Raw genomic sequence first — 16747 nt, forward strand, 5'->3', positions numbered from 1 at the left:
TTGATAAGTGTGGATGACGGTCCTTTATTGTAATATACTTAAAAATGATTTCTAATTTTTAAAATAATAACGGTTACAACTCAATATAAGATAATTACGTTAGTTCTTCATTTTTAAACCGTGGGATTGTAACAAGTTTTTTTTTTTTTTAAGAAAATAAAAAATGAAAAGTTCTTTTTTGGTGAATTATTCTACGTACTGTTTATGGGATATGGCTTGGATTCTCATAGCTGAGAGATCATTGTCGTTGGACCCTCCATGAGAGGGACAGAGAGAGGCACCTCTTGGCTTGAGTTTGTTGTGGATGTGGGGGATTTGCCTGCTGAGGCCGTCACTTTTTTCACAGGTTTTCATAAGGAGGTTGTGGAAAATGGGTTTCATTTCATACTACAAAATGTACCTCTGGAATAATCAAATTGCAGAGGCATGAAAAATGTTTGTCAATTAGCATCTAGAAAAACCTTTTTTAGTTTTGTCACGTAGTGCTCTGTCAATTGCCATTTTTTCCCCCCCTCTTTCCTTTGTCTTTCGAGGGCTAAGGAATGATTCAAGTTACAAAAAAACAAATTGCAATTAAGAAAAACGTTCGTCACTAGAACACTTTTTGAGACGAGTTTCAGTTTCGAGTCAAAGCCACAAAATAACACTTTTTGAAAAAAAAAAAAAACACTTATAAATAGACTTTAAAGCTTATACTAGAGGTTCATTAAGGCATTGTAAACTTAACTCCAACACATTTATTACTTATTATAAAATTTAAAATTAGTTTTGATCCATTAACTCTTTTTTTCTAAGCACTTACTGAAACGTCACAATTTTTACTTCTTTTATTCGATTGACTAAAAACAAAAGCAAAAATCTCGTCAAAAAGAGTTTGTTTACAAGAGCTTGTTAAAAGTTGCTTTTAGCATTTTAGGTCAAAACGTTAATTTTAAAAATATTTGGATGATCCGTCATAATAATTTTGGTTTTTTATAAGAGCTTTCAGTCAAAACTAAATGTGACTTTGACTCAAAGCTCTTATAAATAAACTTAAAACTTACATCAGAGTTTCAACATGACGTTATAAATTTAGAGAGAAAGAGAGAAATAGGTCAAGACTTTAGATGAATTAAAATTAATAGGCTAATAGTTTACATAAGTTAATAAATAGGTAAAATTACTGTTTTTGTCCATAATTTACTGGTTATGAACAATAACTCGACAAGTTATTCACAGTTTTTATCAATAACTTGTCTGGCTATGGACCATAACTTGACAAGTTTGTCCATGACTTATCTGGTTATGAACCATAACTTGACAAATTATGTCATATTAATTTCTATAACTAAAAATTGACATATATACTTTCTTAAACTTTTTATATTAGCTTATTTTCTACTATTTTTGTAAATTTAATTCTAATATTTTTATTTTTTATTAGAAAATTTTAAAATCATTTTGGCCAATTTCATTCTAAGCTCTCTTAAAAATATAGTTCAAAATACTTATCAAAAAGACACAATTTTAAAAGTAAAAGCAAAAGCTTCAAAAGAGAAAAAGAAAAAAAAAAAAAAAAAAAAAAAAAAAACCTCAAAAAAAAAAAAAAAAAAAAAAAAAAAAAAAAAAGCAAAAGCTCTGTCGAGCCAGGGTGAGCCTTCAACTGACTGAAACTTCAAATGCCTGCCATTTGTTTGAGTGGGCTGGGCCTTTGAGAAAAGGACACAACAGGATAATAATGGGCTAAGCCGAGCTATGCAAGGCCCAAATAGCTGCCATGCACTCCAATCACTAAATGGTAAGCACCTTCCTCACCAAATCACGAGCCACCGCCTTTAAGAGGATTGGGATGTTGAAAATTCAAGGTTAGAAGTTTTGAACTTGGCTCGACGATATTTTTATTCCTGCTCTTTCGTTTGCACTTGAAGGAATGAAAACATGGTAGCTCATAGATTAGCCATTTAGGTGCTCTTGTCTCTGTTTGTACTTCCAAGTATGAGAGTTTTTTAAGAGTTCGTTTAATTCGTTGATTCGAATTTTTAATTTGAATTGATATGTGATTTATGTGAAAGCTCTTTACTGTAATAAAAAAGTTAGATATGACTGTTTCTGAGAATTTTTTACTGTTACAAAATTAGAATCGGTGAAATAAACAAGACATTAATTCTTCTTGTTTATCTTTCTTTTGAGTGAGTTGTTTTGCTGGGTGATTGTTTTGTTGGCCTTTTGTCATTTTGTGTTTCCTTGGAAAAAAAAAAAAAAAAAAAAAAAAAAAAAAAAGTTATCCATGAAACTTGTAACTTTGTTTGTCCGAGTCTCTGATTATGAGTGTTTCTACAAGTTAAAACTAACCTAAGACAGACGACAAGGAAGGGACAATTCCTTCTTCTTCAATTTTAATAAACAATTACCGGAACAAGACAAATTTAGCCTTGTTGTCAGCCTGTTACTAAAGAGGATAAAATTAAAAATTGCATCATACAACCCCCTTTCCCTCTCAAAGGGAAAAAGAAATTGCATTATTAAGCCGGCTATTTAATGAGTTTATTAAAATGATGAAGAGGAAAACATTTGCAGCTATTATATCTTAGCTCACTATTTATAATGAATGATGAGGTACTATGCAGCTATTATTTATGCTCGGGGTGCTATTTTTAACCGTTGATATAGTAGTAATAACTAGGTAGTTATTCTTTGTTATTTACTTTTTTTTTTTAATTGGAAGGTAAGTATTGAAATGTTCATTATACAGCATAAAAGGTTTGCGTTTGCTGCCTCTCTTTCTTTCTATTTTTCCTTTTCTTTTGGGCACCATATTGGTTAGTTATTTGAACGAAACTCACACAAATGAGACAAATGAGCAATAGCAATGAGTAAAAACAAGGAGAGAGACTTGGCTCATATTCAACACCAAAGTTAAGATTTTGGATGCGTTTATTTCACTGATTCGAATTTTGTTACAGTAAAAATCTCTCAGAACAGTCACATTTAACTTTTTTATTACAATAAAAAGTACTCACATAAAGTCACATCTAACTCGAATCGGCGAACTACGCATGCATTTTATATTTCTAAACTAAAACCCCAAACAAACAAAAGAGATTAAAGAGAGCAAAAACAGTCACTGTAGAGCAGTCAGACCTCTCAGGGAACTACTATAAGGGGGTTTAGAGAGTTTTCTTCTTTAAAATAATTTTTGTTTTTGGATAATCAAGTAATGAACCAAATCTGAAGATTTGCCCACCTACTGCACAACACATGTGCACAGTGCAAATAGCTGAAGTCACCGCCGCGTATGCCAAACTTGTTCCCAAAATTAATCTGGTGAGCCACTTTCTCCATCTCAATCTCAAACACAACACCACTATTCAAAAAAAAAAAAAAAAAAAAAAAAACACTATTATATTAATTAGCCCAAATTAGTTAAAAACTCCCGAAAGTGAGAGGTCGTTGACCAATTATTTTTCTTGTCCTTTTCCAAACTGTTATTTTAAAGAGTGCAGGATTTTGCGCGGGGCGAAACTTTCAACTACAGTTGAATAGTTATGTCTGATGAGGTCCCCCTTTCTGGCCCATTTGCACATTCTTTTGAGTGATATATTGAAAGAGAATTTTATTATAGAATATGAAAAAAAAAAAAAAAAAAAAACAATATAGTTTGAAATTGTATATTACACTACAATTACATTTTTTTTTTCAAAAGAATATATAGATAATTTAATTGAATTATTATTATTATTATTATAAGAATTAAGACAAACCGTTTCAACAGTTGCTGCCCACAATTCTTATAGTTTGACTTAGTTCTAAACCACTCCATCTACCTCCCTACTTGCCCAATTAGATAATCCACTGGAGGAAGACTATTTTCCCAAATTTACCCAAATGCCCTTTTATGAAACATTCCTTTCTTTATGCCATCAAAAGGGTCATTCTTGTCCATTGACCTTGAGCATATAAAAGGCCCGGAAAAGGATTACTAAAGGAAACAACAACCAACTGCTTTGTTTGAAAGTGTCAGCAAACCAAACCCCAAACGCATCTCTCTCTCTCTCCCTCCCACTCCAATGCCTAATATACCAAAAACCCACAACGGATTCAGTTTCATTCCTCTCTTTCAAGCTCAATCAAGAAGAACAAAGTCCCTTCCATGGCTGACAAGATTCAGCCCTGGATTTCTCTCTCTTTCTTCTCCCTCTTCTTCTTCTTGTTTCAAGGTTTTCTGTTTTCTCTTTGTTTTGGCCAATTGGGTCCTCCTCAAAACACTGAAACTTTCTATCCCATCACAATCTCACCCCCTTCTTCTTCTCCTTCTCCAAGCAATTCCAATCAAACTCCTCCATTAGTCTCTCCCCAAACTCCGCCGCCCAAGCCGTCGTCATCGAGCCATAACAAGATAGCGAAGGCGGTGGCGGCTACGGCCGCGAGCACCCTGGTGGTCACCGGTTTGGCCTTCTTGTTGATCCAACGGTGGATCGTCGCGAGACGGAAGCGAAAGAGCAGCGGTGGAAACATCGGTACTAATTCGAAGCTCGACGGCTGCGGCGGCGGCGGAGGTGTTAGGGCTAGGTCTTTGCAGTCCCGGAGTGAGTTTGTTAGATACGAAGGAGATCTCAAGGGGTTCATTGTGGACGAAAATGGTCTTGACGTGCTTTATTGGAGAAAGCTCGAGAGGAGAAACTCGTCGTCCGAAAAAGGTCTCAGAAAAGAGGTTTTGCGTAACAATCTGAGAGCTAAAGAAGGTTGTGATGAAGATGATGATAATAATGATGATGAAAGGAATGTGGTAGATAATCGTAGAAGTAGAAGAAAGAATGAAAAGATTCAAGAAACGCCTCTTCTCCGAGGGAAGTCTTCGACTTCACATGTAAAAGTTGTACCGGAAGTAGTCAATAGTAATGGAATTAAAACTTCTTCAATTCCACCAAAACCAAGTGTTGGAATTGTCTTCAAGGACGTCCAAGAACCAGAATTGGAACCAAGCCGGTCCTCGTCCGCCTCTCCTCCTCCTCAGCCTTCCTTGCCACCAACACCGCCACCACTGCGGCCTGCGCCTATCTCTGCAATTCCTAAGAAAAGCCCTCCGCCGCCTCCGCCGCCACCTCCGATTCCACCCAAGAAAGCTCCTACTCCGCCACCTCCTCCCCGGCCCAAGGCGCGCAGTTTGAACTCGTTGTCTAAACCGCCTCCGCCGCCACCTCGTAATAGAGAGCAAACCTCCGGCGAAGGCACGTCCGGGACAGGAAACGGTCAAGTGAAATTGAAGCCTTTACATTGGGACAAAGTCAACACCAACCCCGAGCATTCTATGGTCTGGGACAAAATCAACGACAATGGTTCTTTTAGGTACAAATCTATCTATTAAATCAAAAGAAAAAAGAAGGAAATAAATTAGTTATATTCTTAACGGCTAGTACTTTTTGGTACATTTTTTTCAGGTTTGATGGAGATCTTATGGAAGCACTTTTTGGATACGTAGCCACCAACCGAAAATCCCCAAAAGAAAACAAGAATAACAACAACAACAACAACAACAACAACAACAACAACAAAACACAATCAAAATCTGGTCCTTCAGCTCAGACATTTATACTAGACACCCGAAAATCTCAGAACATTGCCATTGTACTAAAGTCACTTTACGTGTCTCGCAAGGAAGTCATTGACGCCCTCATGGAAGGCCAAGGCGTAAGCCAAGAAACTCTCGAGAAGCTCTCCAGAATCACCCCAACCGAGGAGGAGCAATCCCAGATCCTCGAATACACCGGAGACCCGATGAGGCTCGCCGACGCCGAATGCTTCCTCTTCCACATCCTCAAAGCCGTTCCCTCCGCTTTCACCAGGCTTAACGCCATGTTGTACAGGTCTAATTACGGACCCGAGATTGTCCACCTCAAGGACTCCATACAGACGATTGAATTGGCCTGCAAAGAGCTGCGAACACGGGGCCTTTTCGTAAAATTACTCGAAGCCATTCTCAAAGCTGGAAACAGAATGAATGCAGGGACTAGTAGAGGAAACGCGCAGGCTTTTGATCTCACCGCGCTTAGGAAGCTCTCTGACGTGAGAAGCACAGATGGCAAGACTACTCTGCTTCATTTCGTCGTCGAGGAAGTCGTCCGGTCGGAGGGAAAGCGGTGCGTGATTAACCGGAACCGGAGCTTGAGCCGGTCCCGAAGTCAGAGCAGCAGTAGCAGAAGCTTGAATTCCGATAATTACAATCAAACGACGTCGTTTAAGGAAGAAAGAGAGAAGGAATACGTAATGCTCGGCTTACCGGTCGTCGGAGGATTAAGCTCGGAGTTCTCTAACGTGAAGAAAGCGGCGAGTATCGATTACGACAACTTCTCGTCGGCTTGCGCAACTCTTTCGACGAGAACAAGGGAGATTAGAAAGCTCATTGTGTCGCAATCGGTAAAGGGTGGATTTGCGAGAGAAATGGAAGATTTTATTGAGTCTGCTGAGGAAGAGGTTAAGATGGTGGGTGATGAGCAGAAGAGAGTAATGGAGGTTGTGAGGAAAACGACGGAATATTATCAGGCCGGGACTTCGAAGAACAAAGGGGCTCACCCGTTTCAGCTGTTTATTGTAGTGAGTAATTTTCTGGGGATGGTTGATCAGGTGTGTGTGGAGATTGCTAGGAATTTGCAGAGGAAGAGAGGGAATATTGGGAGTGGTGTAGCTTCTTCGCCGAAGTCGCCGCCGCCGTCGAGGGTGGCGGTAAGGTTCGCGAACTTGCCGGAGAATTTCATGTCCGACAAGTCCTCCGGGAGAAATTCTAGTGACTCAGATAATGAATAATTTTACGTTTTCATTGGTGTACATGAAGTAGGAAAGATGGTTTAGAGTTACAAGGTAAAAAAGGAAATCACTGGAGTTATTTTTTTTGTTATTATTATTGTTTCAAAATTTTTTCTTTATTCCTAAAGAGGTGTCATGCAAATTAATTATGAATGTTACGGTAGGATATGAAAAAATATCCTATTGAAAAGCTCTATTTTGAAGATTATATTAATTTTGTATATATTTTTTATTTTAATATGATTTTCATCATATCAATATTCAGAAAAATACATTAGCAATAGTGAAGCCCTACTGTAGAAAGCTCCATGATATTGTAGTTTTTTTTTTTTTTTTTTTTTTCCCTTTTGAGTTTATCCATCAACATTTTAGTAGGAAGTTTCAAAATATGTGTCTAGAAGATATTGTTCAAAGGGTGGTAACTGGTAAGCGTAATCTTCCTTGTAACAAATCAAAAGGAAGAAAATGATAGCATTGACTATGTCAGAAGTTAATGACTACAAGTAAGAGAAAGCAGCCAAAACAAGCATCTAGACCTTTTCTTTTTCCTTTCTATTAAAGCACATGAATGTCTTTAAAGTCAACTGAATACTCATTGGTCTTAACACTAATTTTAGGGATATTAGTTATCCTTTCTGAACAATTCATTGTCTGACAAGATTGAGAACAAAATGAAGTTTTTTTTATTTTTTATTAAAGAATAAAATGAAGTTATAGTCAATGTTTAGATTTGCCAGGGATAAATACAAATCAAATCAAAGTCTGCCAAGGATAAAATGTTTAGTCCTGTTTCGCGTTTACCCTTAATTTGTGTATCTAGAATCCAATGAATGTAAAGTGGTTTTTGGCTCAATTTATGATCTTAAATTCTTAATAGAAGTATGACCCAACTCTATATTAGCAAAAAGTGAGAGTTTGGCGTTGGTCAACTCAGCAGCATAGTTTTACTAGACTAGACCTCTACGCGTTTCTGAAACCAATCACACCGACCCATGACCCCATACTCTTCAAAACAAAAGAAAATATACAGAAAGAGTTTGCTTCTGTCGGTCCCCAATAAACGTCGGTCCCCAATACTGTTTTTCCTTTGCTTCTGAGGGCTCAATGTTTTGTTTGTTAAAGTTTTCTTCGCGCTGTGGAATGGAATCTGTACTTATCCATTGACCTTCTTTTTTTTTTTTTTATTTAATAAAGTGGGCAGTCTAATATAATACTTTAACAATATGCATGATGACCAAAAATTGGGAGCTTCACCACAAATATTGCAGTCCAAGGTCAAAATAAAAAATAAAAACAAAAAAAATTCTGTTTGCTAGAAAGTATGGAAGTATAATGCACTCTAACAGCACAACTGATTATACACATTAACAATTTTCTTTCCCCCCACACAACAACAAATGAAAAAAAAAAAAAACAAAAAACAAAAGTTTTTCTCTAAATCATTATATGAGTTTGGAAAATTAGGGGAGTAAGAAAACTAATAAGTTGAGGGTGAAATGTGGCATAATAGAACTGACCCAATTCAGCTTTTTTTGGTTCACATTTAAAGTGCCCCCACCAACAAAAGAAGAACCAAGTTACGTGTGATCTTTTTTGGCCACTGAGATGCACAGAATTCATAGTGTAAACTCATCCTTTATTGCTTTTCATCGACAAAGCAATTCCAATCATATGTAGCAAAGACCCCCCTCGTTGTGAAGCAATTCCTTCTGACATATGTCTTCCTTATCCTCCAACTTTAAACAAGGCTCATAAACGTGTATGTCTTTCTTGGTAAATGATGTTGAGTTTTCGTCCTGAGTGGGACTTTCACCGACGAGTCTCATTCTTGGAAGGCATCTACATGAGAAGATAATAACATTTTCACATTATTACATTTCTAAGTAGAAAAATCCATGACAATGACAAGAAGAGACATTTGACTCGTTAATAATATAAGGCAATAGAGCCCTTAATCCTGGCTTAGAACATTGCTTGGAAGCACGTTTAAGGCAAATCATAAACAACTTCATAAGAAAAGTGCCTTCCAATGATGCTGAAAATTGTCTTTAGAAAGTGGCAGTCTCTTTCGGACAATTGACTAATGCCCCAGAAAACAGGTAACGTTTGAGACTATTTGCAGTGACTAGCGGAACATGGTTCTTGGCTTTTGATGAAGTTTAGTGTTTAAATTGACCAATTAGACGTTCAGAATATAGAAAACCAAAGATTCCCTTTTTGGATGTGATGAGTTTCTGCGTTAAAAAGATTGTTAGAAAATGCTAATATAAAATTAAGAATAGATTTTACTCCTAGGGGTTAAAAAAAATGTGGGAGAGGTGTTTTTTTTTTTTTTTTTTTTTTTTAAAGAAAGCACATCACATCGATTGTGTGACGGTGTAGTTCATTAACTGGACATAATTAACAACAAAAGAACAAGAATAATGAGAAAGGATCTCAACTTTAGTCCCAATTTTTTTAATACTAACTGACATGCTATGTGAGTTATATAGTTGTTTTAAAAGATTATCACGTCAATTAATATTAAAAAGTTACATCTATCAGTTAGAAGACGAAAACAAACATCCTAGGTAAGTTGGTACCAAAATGTTGAAAAAAGTTGGGAGCCTAGCACTACTCAAACGACAACGACAGAGACCTCTCCACCTCACTACAGCAACTAATACTAATTTACAGCAAGTAGATTGTTTTCAAATCAAGCTTTTGATTCCAATTACAGAACAAAGTTTCTAGAGGGCCCATCTGACCTACCAACAATATGAAGGTTCTAGAGAGATAAGAATGTAATATATTACCAAAAGTAGGCAGAAAAGGTATAGCACCCATGTCATGTTATCTCTAGGTGATAAATATGTGAAAGTTTACCATAATGGAGTCCAAATGGCATGGGACCTCTCAATCTAATAATTTGAAAAAGGATATGTTTAGTGATCAAGAATAGGTTATGCTTATACCTTATCCAAAGTGCTTTTTGACGTTTTTTGTCCCCGATAGAAAGCTGGCATTGGAGTGGCCTTAAAATTAAGGCTCTGCCTTAGCTTTTTTATCTCTGTCTCCTTTGCCTCCTGTGTCAAGCTCAAGGTTTTAGTGATCAAGATACACCATTACTGTAGATGAATATATATAATTGTATGGTTTAATAATTTAAGACTGTAAAAAAACTAACACAAAATGATTACGGATACTATACTAGAACTTGAGGTATTTTTGGTTTATATTGTTTAATATTGACATGGATTAAAAAAAAGGACCTTTGATCTTGATTGGAGGCATGTTTTCTCCTCCTCTATGGCATTGGACTTCTCTTCCAGTTTCTTTGAAAACTGAAAAGAATCAGTCAAATGGATATGATAAGATATGCAGAAACTTGAACAAACTGTAATAAAAAATTTCAACAGAAATGAACTGTAATAAAGATTTCAACAGAAATGAAGTGTGCGAGCGTAAAGTGTTCGTGAGCAAGTGAGAGAGAAAACGGGTGCTTCAACTAAATACCTCTTTTCTTTTCTCCGCTCTTTCATCACTTTTGAACCCAAATGAGGATGGAGGAGTCTTGACACTTCTTTTGTCCAGACGATCTGTTTTGAGTGACCTATTTCAGCATGGCAATCACAACGCGAGCAATTATAACACGCACAAAATTATATTGTTGAAAAACTCTAAAAGCTAAACATTGTTCCTACATTGAACAAGATACAGCGATAAATTAATTCTTCTATCAGCCTAGTTTTTACAAGACAATTTAAAAAGTTCTTCATTTAGCAAATCTTAAAATATAATGCCAAGACAATTTCCTTTCAAATTCTTCACTAATATGACCCAACTTTTAAATGTGTATAATGCTTAGACAATGACAACAATAGAGATTAGCTGATGGATTCCTGTTGCATTTGTACTACTTTTATCTGGAGGTAGGGCTGTACGAGGAGTGTGCGGGCGCCTTATATTTTCATACAAATAGATCAACAGGTCATGCTGCAAGGAAAATATGCGTACAAGAAACCAAACCAAGATACATGTTATATTGCAACTGTTAATTAAAACATTACCCAACATTCTCTTTTCTTGGAGTAATAGTAGTGGAAACCTTTGGTTCTGGCCTCTTTGTAGTCACCTGCACCTGATTGTTGAAAACATTTTAGAACAGAAATTAATTTCAACTTTTTCATAAAGGAAAGCATTCAAGTAGTTTTTGACTTTGAACACCAAACATGAGAAATGAATAAACCTGCTTTTGTAATGAAGACCCGTCATCGCCATAGGATCTCGCTTGGTTGAAATTGTTTTGGAATGCCTTGAATGCTCGTTTGACAATGTCCTTATCCCCCATTTTCTCCATAAATAAAGACTTCCTAGGTGTGGTAATAGCAGGCAAATCCAAATTCGCCGGTGAATTCAAATTCCTGGGACCTAAACTGAGGGACATGTGCAGAGATTTAGAAACAACTTTCTTGGTCTCTCCAGAAGAAGGATTCTTGTTCCTCTGCAAGGATTGAGTAATAGTATTGCTCTTCTTTGTTGAAGATTGTGATGCTGGTGATACTCGGCTCGAAATCTGTACTGGCTTTGACACTCTAGGGGTAGAATTAGAACTCTTTGGTGTTCTAGTTAATTGAGAAACTGGCTTCTTCTTAGCTTTTGCCACAGTTCTCTCTTTATCCACTGCAGTAACCTACTCATATCAAAATGGCAAAAAACATATTATGAGACACGGGATTCAATTAAACTAGCAATATTTACACGAACACAAATAGAGTATTCACCTTTTGAGGTTGATTCTGATCAACCAATTTCACCTTTTCCTCTTTGACCTTTGAATCATATACTAACTCACTCTTCAAACTCTCTGGAGCTTCCATTTTGGGTTGAGAATCAATAGAAATGGCTTCTACTTCCTTAACAAAAATATCATCTTGTTCTGCTTTGCCCAACTTAGGACTAGCCACCCTTGTATCAAGTTCCCCCTCTCTCTCAACCACTGAAATTTGACATTCTTCACTAATTACAACTCCCAATTTCAGATCGTTGATCTTTTCACCGCTCATCTTCTCATTACTCAAAATGGGTTCTTTCTTAACTTCTTCTTCAACTGAAATTTGGTCTTCAGAGACGTCAATTCGGGCATCCTTGGAATTTGTGTTTCTGATCAGATCTCCCCCATTTGGATCATCCTCTTCATTATCCTCTGATCTCATGGAATCATTTTGAGCTTGCTGCTTCTCTTGCTCCAAAAGCTCAGCCTTCTTAGCAGCAATCTTCTTGTAATGGGCTTCAAAATATGCCTTCTTCTGAGCAACAGAACCTGGTGTGGCACACTTCTCAACCTCTTCCAAGTACTTATTTGGTGAGAAAGCCGACCATTTCTCCCATGATAATGAATCATTCTCAAATCTACCGAATGAAACCGACACTTCAAGAGCAGGATTTGAGGCTGTTGTCTCCCCCACCATCTGTTTTTTTTTTTTTTTTTTTTAAACAAAAACAACAACAAATAGAAGAAACCAAAATCCAAGCAAGAACAAAAGAATGACAACCCACAATTATAATTTGGAAAATAATATATTTGAAAAAAGAAAAAACCCACAAAAGGAATAAAAGCATTAATATGGAAAAGCAATAATCAAACAAAAAAACACAAAAGGGTGTTACCTTATCTGAATCTTTTGGAAGATCCGCTAGTGTTTCGCCCATAAATCCTCTAAACGAAATTACTATTTGAGTTTAACACGCCAGGACAGAGAATGTGAACGCCATGGTTGTATTGTAGACTAGAATAAAATCCACTGGGATCACAGTCACACAAAAAGGGACCAAGATTAAGAAAAGAGAAAAAAAAATCACAATGAAGACAAAAAGGAAGGCTTCTTCTGATGAAAAAATGTGGCCAAAAGAACAGAAGACAAGTGCATGTGTTCTGTTCTATTCTTCTTGTTTTCTTTTTCTTTTTTCACTGTACTTCAATTATTACTTCACACTTTTTTTTTCTCTCTACAGTAATGAGACTCTCTTTGTTTGTTTCTAGTACCTTCGAAAGCTCAAATGATGCACCAAATTATTAACACGAAAGGTGAGGAAGAAAGAAAGGAAGAGCAAAGCTGTCTTTACTCTTCAGCTTTCACTGCTGTTTTCTAGTTTGACATAAAGTTGAATAATGAGAGACTTTTGGTTTGGGACTACATATATAATTATGGAAATAAATATATTAACAGGAGAAGATCCGGCATATGATATAGATAGATTAATTGGCTCAATTATGAGATTCAACTTTCAAGTGCAATAAAACAAATTACAAAGATTTTAAAGTTTTGATCTTTTTGGCAAAATCATCCTCCTAAAAACCATACCTGTAGATTATCTCAACTCAAGTCTTCAGAAAAGACCCCAAAAAAAAAAAAAAATTAAAGACATTGATGAGATTAGCCATTAGAAATAGAAGATGGTAAGGAAGGGCCCACCTGGGAGTGGAGTGAGAGAGTATTACATGTGACATCCTTCCTCTCCCCTCTCTCTCTCTCTCTCTCTCTCTCTCTCTCTCTATATTAATTAATTATTCAAGCCTACTTTTCCCCTTTGTGGTCCCTCCCTCTTGGTTGAATACCTTTAACCAAAACCATATCTCAACGTCATCAACACCAAAAATGAGCCAAATATATGATGCAACGACGTCGTTTAGCTGTTTCTTGTGTATATACGACGTCGTTTCAGTTGCCCCAAGTGGTCTTTTCATTTCCAATAAAACTTCGGCACATCATCAACCACCTTTGTTATTACGGTTCTTAGATTGTCTCATGGTCTTTCCTTAACTTGCCTTGTGTTTTCCTCCTCTAATGCCTCTTAAGCTACTCAATCACCTTTCCTACCACACTAATCTTCCTTAACAATCACAATGTAACATTTGCTATATATAACTATATACACACACATATATATATAGATATATATGTGACATATAGTGTATATATATAATCTCTAAATCTCCTGACCAAAGCCATGAATTTGAACTCTCACTCCTTAAGCTTTTCACAACAAAAATCCAACATGAGTGGCAATCCATATTCATCCTTTCTGCTTCACTTGTTCTTATGCCTATCTGTTCTAATGGTCCGGGCCAAATCCGACCCAGATCCGATACAGGACTACTGCATTGCTGATAATAGAAGCCCACAACCTTTCTTCATCAACGGAAAGCCTTGCATCGACCCAAATCAAGCGAGCTCCTCACATTTCGTCACGTCTGCTCTGTCAAAGCCCGGTAACACAAAAACCAACCGTTATGGGTACAATGCCACACTCACCAACACGGTTAACTTGCCTGGGCTCAACACATTGGGCCTGACTCTGGCCCGTATCGATATAGCGGGTAATGGCCTATATCCGCCTCACTCCCACCCACGGGCCTCGGAGGTGACAACTTGCCTCAAGGGGATCCTTCTTGTGGGCTTTGTGGACACGTCCAATCGTCTTTTCACACAACAGCTTAAGCCCGGTGAGTCGTTTGTGTTCCCAAGAGGCCTGATCCACTTTATATACAATATAGATTCATTGGGCCCAGCAATGACCCTTTCTGGGCTCAGTAGCCAGAACCCAGGTACGCAAATTGCTTCACTTGCCACATTCACATCAAATCCTCCAATTCCAGACTTTATAATGAAGAAGGCTTTTCAGATTTCGGACTCAGATCTTGCCAAGATTAGGAAGAACCTCGCTGATTGATTGAGTGCATTATCAAGTGGTTATATTTCTTTGTCAACAAATGGCTATATTTTTATTATAATAATGATTTATGCAAAGAATATTGATGAATCAATGTATTGTAGATAAAACTATCATTGTATTTATTTGCCATTTTTGTTATATATAAAGTTTTATACAGTTCAGCTCAATCTGTAACTTGGAAATAGGCGTGGAAGCACAACAAAATTATACTTTTGGGATCACCTATTCATTATAATTAAAGGGACATTTGTTTCATATATTCGTCTCTGATTCTGAATTATGATTTATGGTTCTCTACAGTGTTTTCTCTCACAAAAAATATACGTAAAACAAAAATGATTCTAAATACATGAACCAAACGTCCTCTAAAATGACAAATAGTTGATATTATTATGTATTTGTGAATTATGATTTATGGATCACCTGTATTTATGTATTTGTTAATAAAATGACAAATAGTTGATATTATTTAATGTATATCGACAGAAAGGTATTAATTCTCTAACAGTTCAGCCGATGACTGTTCTTCCATAGCATCTGCGCTAGATTCTGCCTTGTATCAGCTGATAAATAACTGTCCTACCAAAAAAGAATTGTGTGAACAGAAGGCATATGAACCTTTGCTTCTCGGTTGGTAAACTAGACAAATAATTATTACGAAAAGAAAAAAAAAAAAAAGATGATCAAGATCAGGTGCACGGAGTTACAGAGAGACCGGTGGGGTCACAGACCCCCACTGAGTAAGCAAAAAAAAAAAAAAAATCCTCTGTAACTTTTTAATAACTTTTTAAGAGTGATAATTTGTATCACGTGTCATATTTTAATCATTTTTTTTTAATTTATAGTCAATTCAAATACGACCCATGATACGAAATTTTTTAAAAACTGCAACACAAACATGACACGCCCATTTCACTAGTTGACACGACACGACACGAAAATGACATGTGACACGAAATTGACCTGTAAACCCGAAATTGACACAAAAATTGTATACTTTTATTTAGTTTTTTTACGTATTATAAATAATTTAAAATTCATAACACACTAAAATACAATAACATCCATTGAAATTAAGCAAATAATAGTATAAGATTCTGAATATAACTAACATGATATCATAAGTTTATAATAAAATAAAAAATATGTAATGAAAAATATATGTATTTTTTAGTTTTTTACGAGTTTCGTGTCGTGTATGGGTTAGACAGATACAACCTGAAATTGACCCGTGTTTTTCGTGTCAATTTCAGGTCGATTCAAGTCTGATCCGAACCTCTTTTTTCTCAACCCCCACGAAATTTGTATCATTTTCGAGTTGTGTTGTCGTATTATGACTCAAATTACCGGCCTTATTTTTATATTTAAAATTTTATTATGGTATTTGTGCCACTACTTATAGCCATCCTTTTTTTTTCTTTGATAGTCTTTTACTTTTTGGCATTTTAATTACTTTATTGGGCTTTAACTTTAATTGACAACTATTTGATGACTTGATTCCTAATTTACACGGTGGAAATTGTAACCGAATAGTTAGATACAAAATACAATATTAAAAAATCCTTGTAGCTAAACTTTGTTGATGTTGAGTCTTTACAAATTTATTTTTTTTCTATTTTCTTTATTTTCTATTGCATAATACAAGTTTACAAACGCAAAAATTCTATTCCCCATTCAAAATAAACCTAAAATTCTCTCATCTTTTTTCTTTTGTTTCGTCACTTAAAAAATATATTTTTGATAGCATCGATAATGAAGTTATTATGCAATAATATTAAAAGATGAAAATTCGTCAAGAATAATTATAATGTGAACCTTACTTAATAAAATTTTATTGCAAAAATATACTAAAAAAGTTATTTTATTTTATATTGTTAATTTATAAACTTTATATTTATTTACAATTCATTAGATTAAAAGTCTAGCTACGTCCCTCAATTCAACTTTACCTTTTCCACCCACTCAAAACTGAAAACCACCTAGTAAGATGTCTCACTTCCTGTGATGCAAAACGTGTTTAGAGTAAAGTAGGGGGGGGGAAAAAAAAAAAAAGACAATGACTTGTTTTTGTTGATTTGTTCTAGTTAAAAAGTCCAATTTTCAAAGGTAAAAAATAAGGACCCATAACCATAAGACTAGGATAACTGGAAAACCACTTGGCAGTTTACAAGCACATTGTGGGATACATGTCATGAAACGTGTCCAACAATAAGTGTGCTAGTTAGTGAACGTCAATCATCAGAAAGGTATA

At 35.8% G+C, this 16747-nt stretch overlaps 3 protein-coding genes across 4 annotated transcripts; 2 read left to right on the forward strand and 1 right to left on the reverse strand.

Moving 5' to 3' along the window:
• Positions 1–3979: 3979 nt before the first annotated feature.
• LOC21410452 (formin-like protein 4) lies at positions 3980–6906 on the forward strand. The gene is made up of 2 exons (XM_010102229.2): positions 3980–5325; positions 5418–6906. The coding sequence occupies exons 1-2, from the start codon at positions 4130–4132 to the stop codon at positions 6778–6780; spliced, it is 2559 nt and encodes an 852-aa protein (XP_010100531.1). The 5' UTR covers positions 3980–4129; the 3' UTR covers positions 6781–6906.
• A 1075-nt stretch (positions 6907–7981) lies between these two features.
• LOC21410453 (protein WVD2-like 4) lies at positions 7982–13281 on the reverse strand. 2 transcript variants are annotated; one of them, XM_024168144.1, is made up of 9 exons: positions 13236–13281; positions 12430–12563; positions 11544–12230; positions 11009–11452; positions 10830–10900; positions 10276–10372; positions 10032–10103; positions 9735–9845; positions 7982–8619 (listed from the first exon to the last, which is right to left on the reverse strand). In XM_024168144.1, exons 2-9 carry the CDS (start codon positions 12469–12471, stop codon positions 8590–8592), a joined length of 1554 nt encoding a protein of 517 aa, XP_024023912.1. In that variant the 5' UTR covers positions 12472–12563; positions 13236–13281; the 3' UTR covers positions 7982–8589. The 2 variants fall into 2 exon arrangements, with proteins under 2 accessions (XP_024023912.1, XP_024023913.1); XM_024168145.1 differs by lacking the exon at positions 13236–13281 and adding an exon at positions 13125–13158.
• A 447-nt stretch (positions 13282–13728) lies between these two features.
• LOC21410454 (germin-like protein subfamily 1 member 1) lies at positions 13729–14731 on the forward strand. The gene has a single exon (XM_010102231.2). It carries the CDS (start codon positions 13771–13773, stop codon positions 14491–14493), a length of 723 nt encoding a protein of 240 aa, XP_010100533.2. The 5' UTR covers positions 13729–13770; the 3' UTR covers positions 14494–14731.
• The last annotated feature ends 2016 nt before the right edge of the window (positions 14732–16747 follow it).

Source organism: Morus notabilis, unplaced genomic scaffold (assembly GCF_000414095.1).
Source record: "Morus notabilis unplaced genomic scaffold, ASM41409v2 Scaffold99, whole genome shotgun sequence".
NCBI lineage: Eukaryota > Viridiplantae > Streptophyta > Magnoliopsida > Rosales > Moraceae > Morus > Morus notabilis.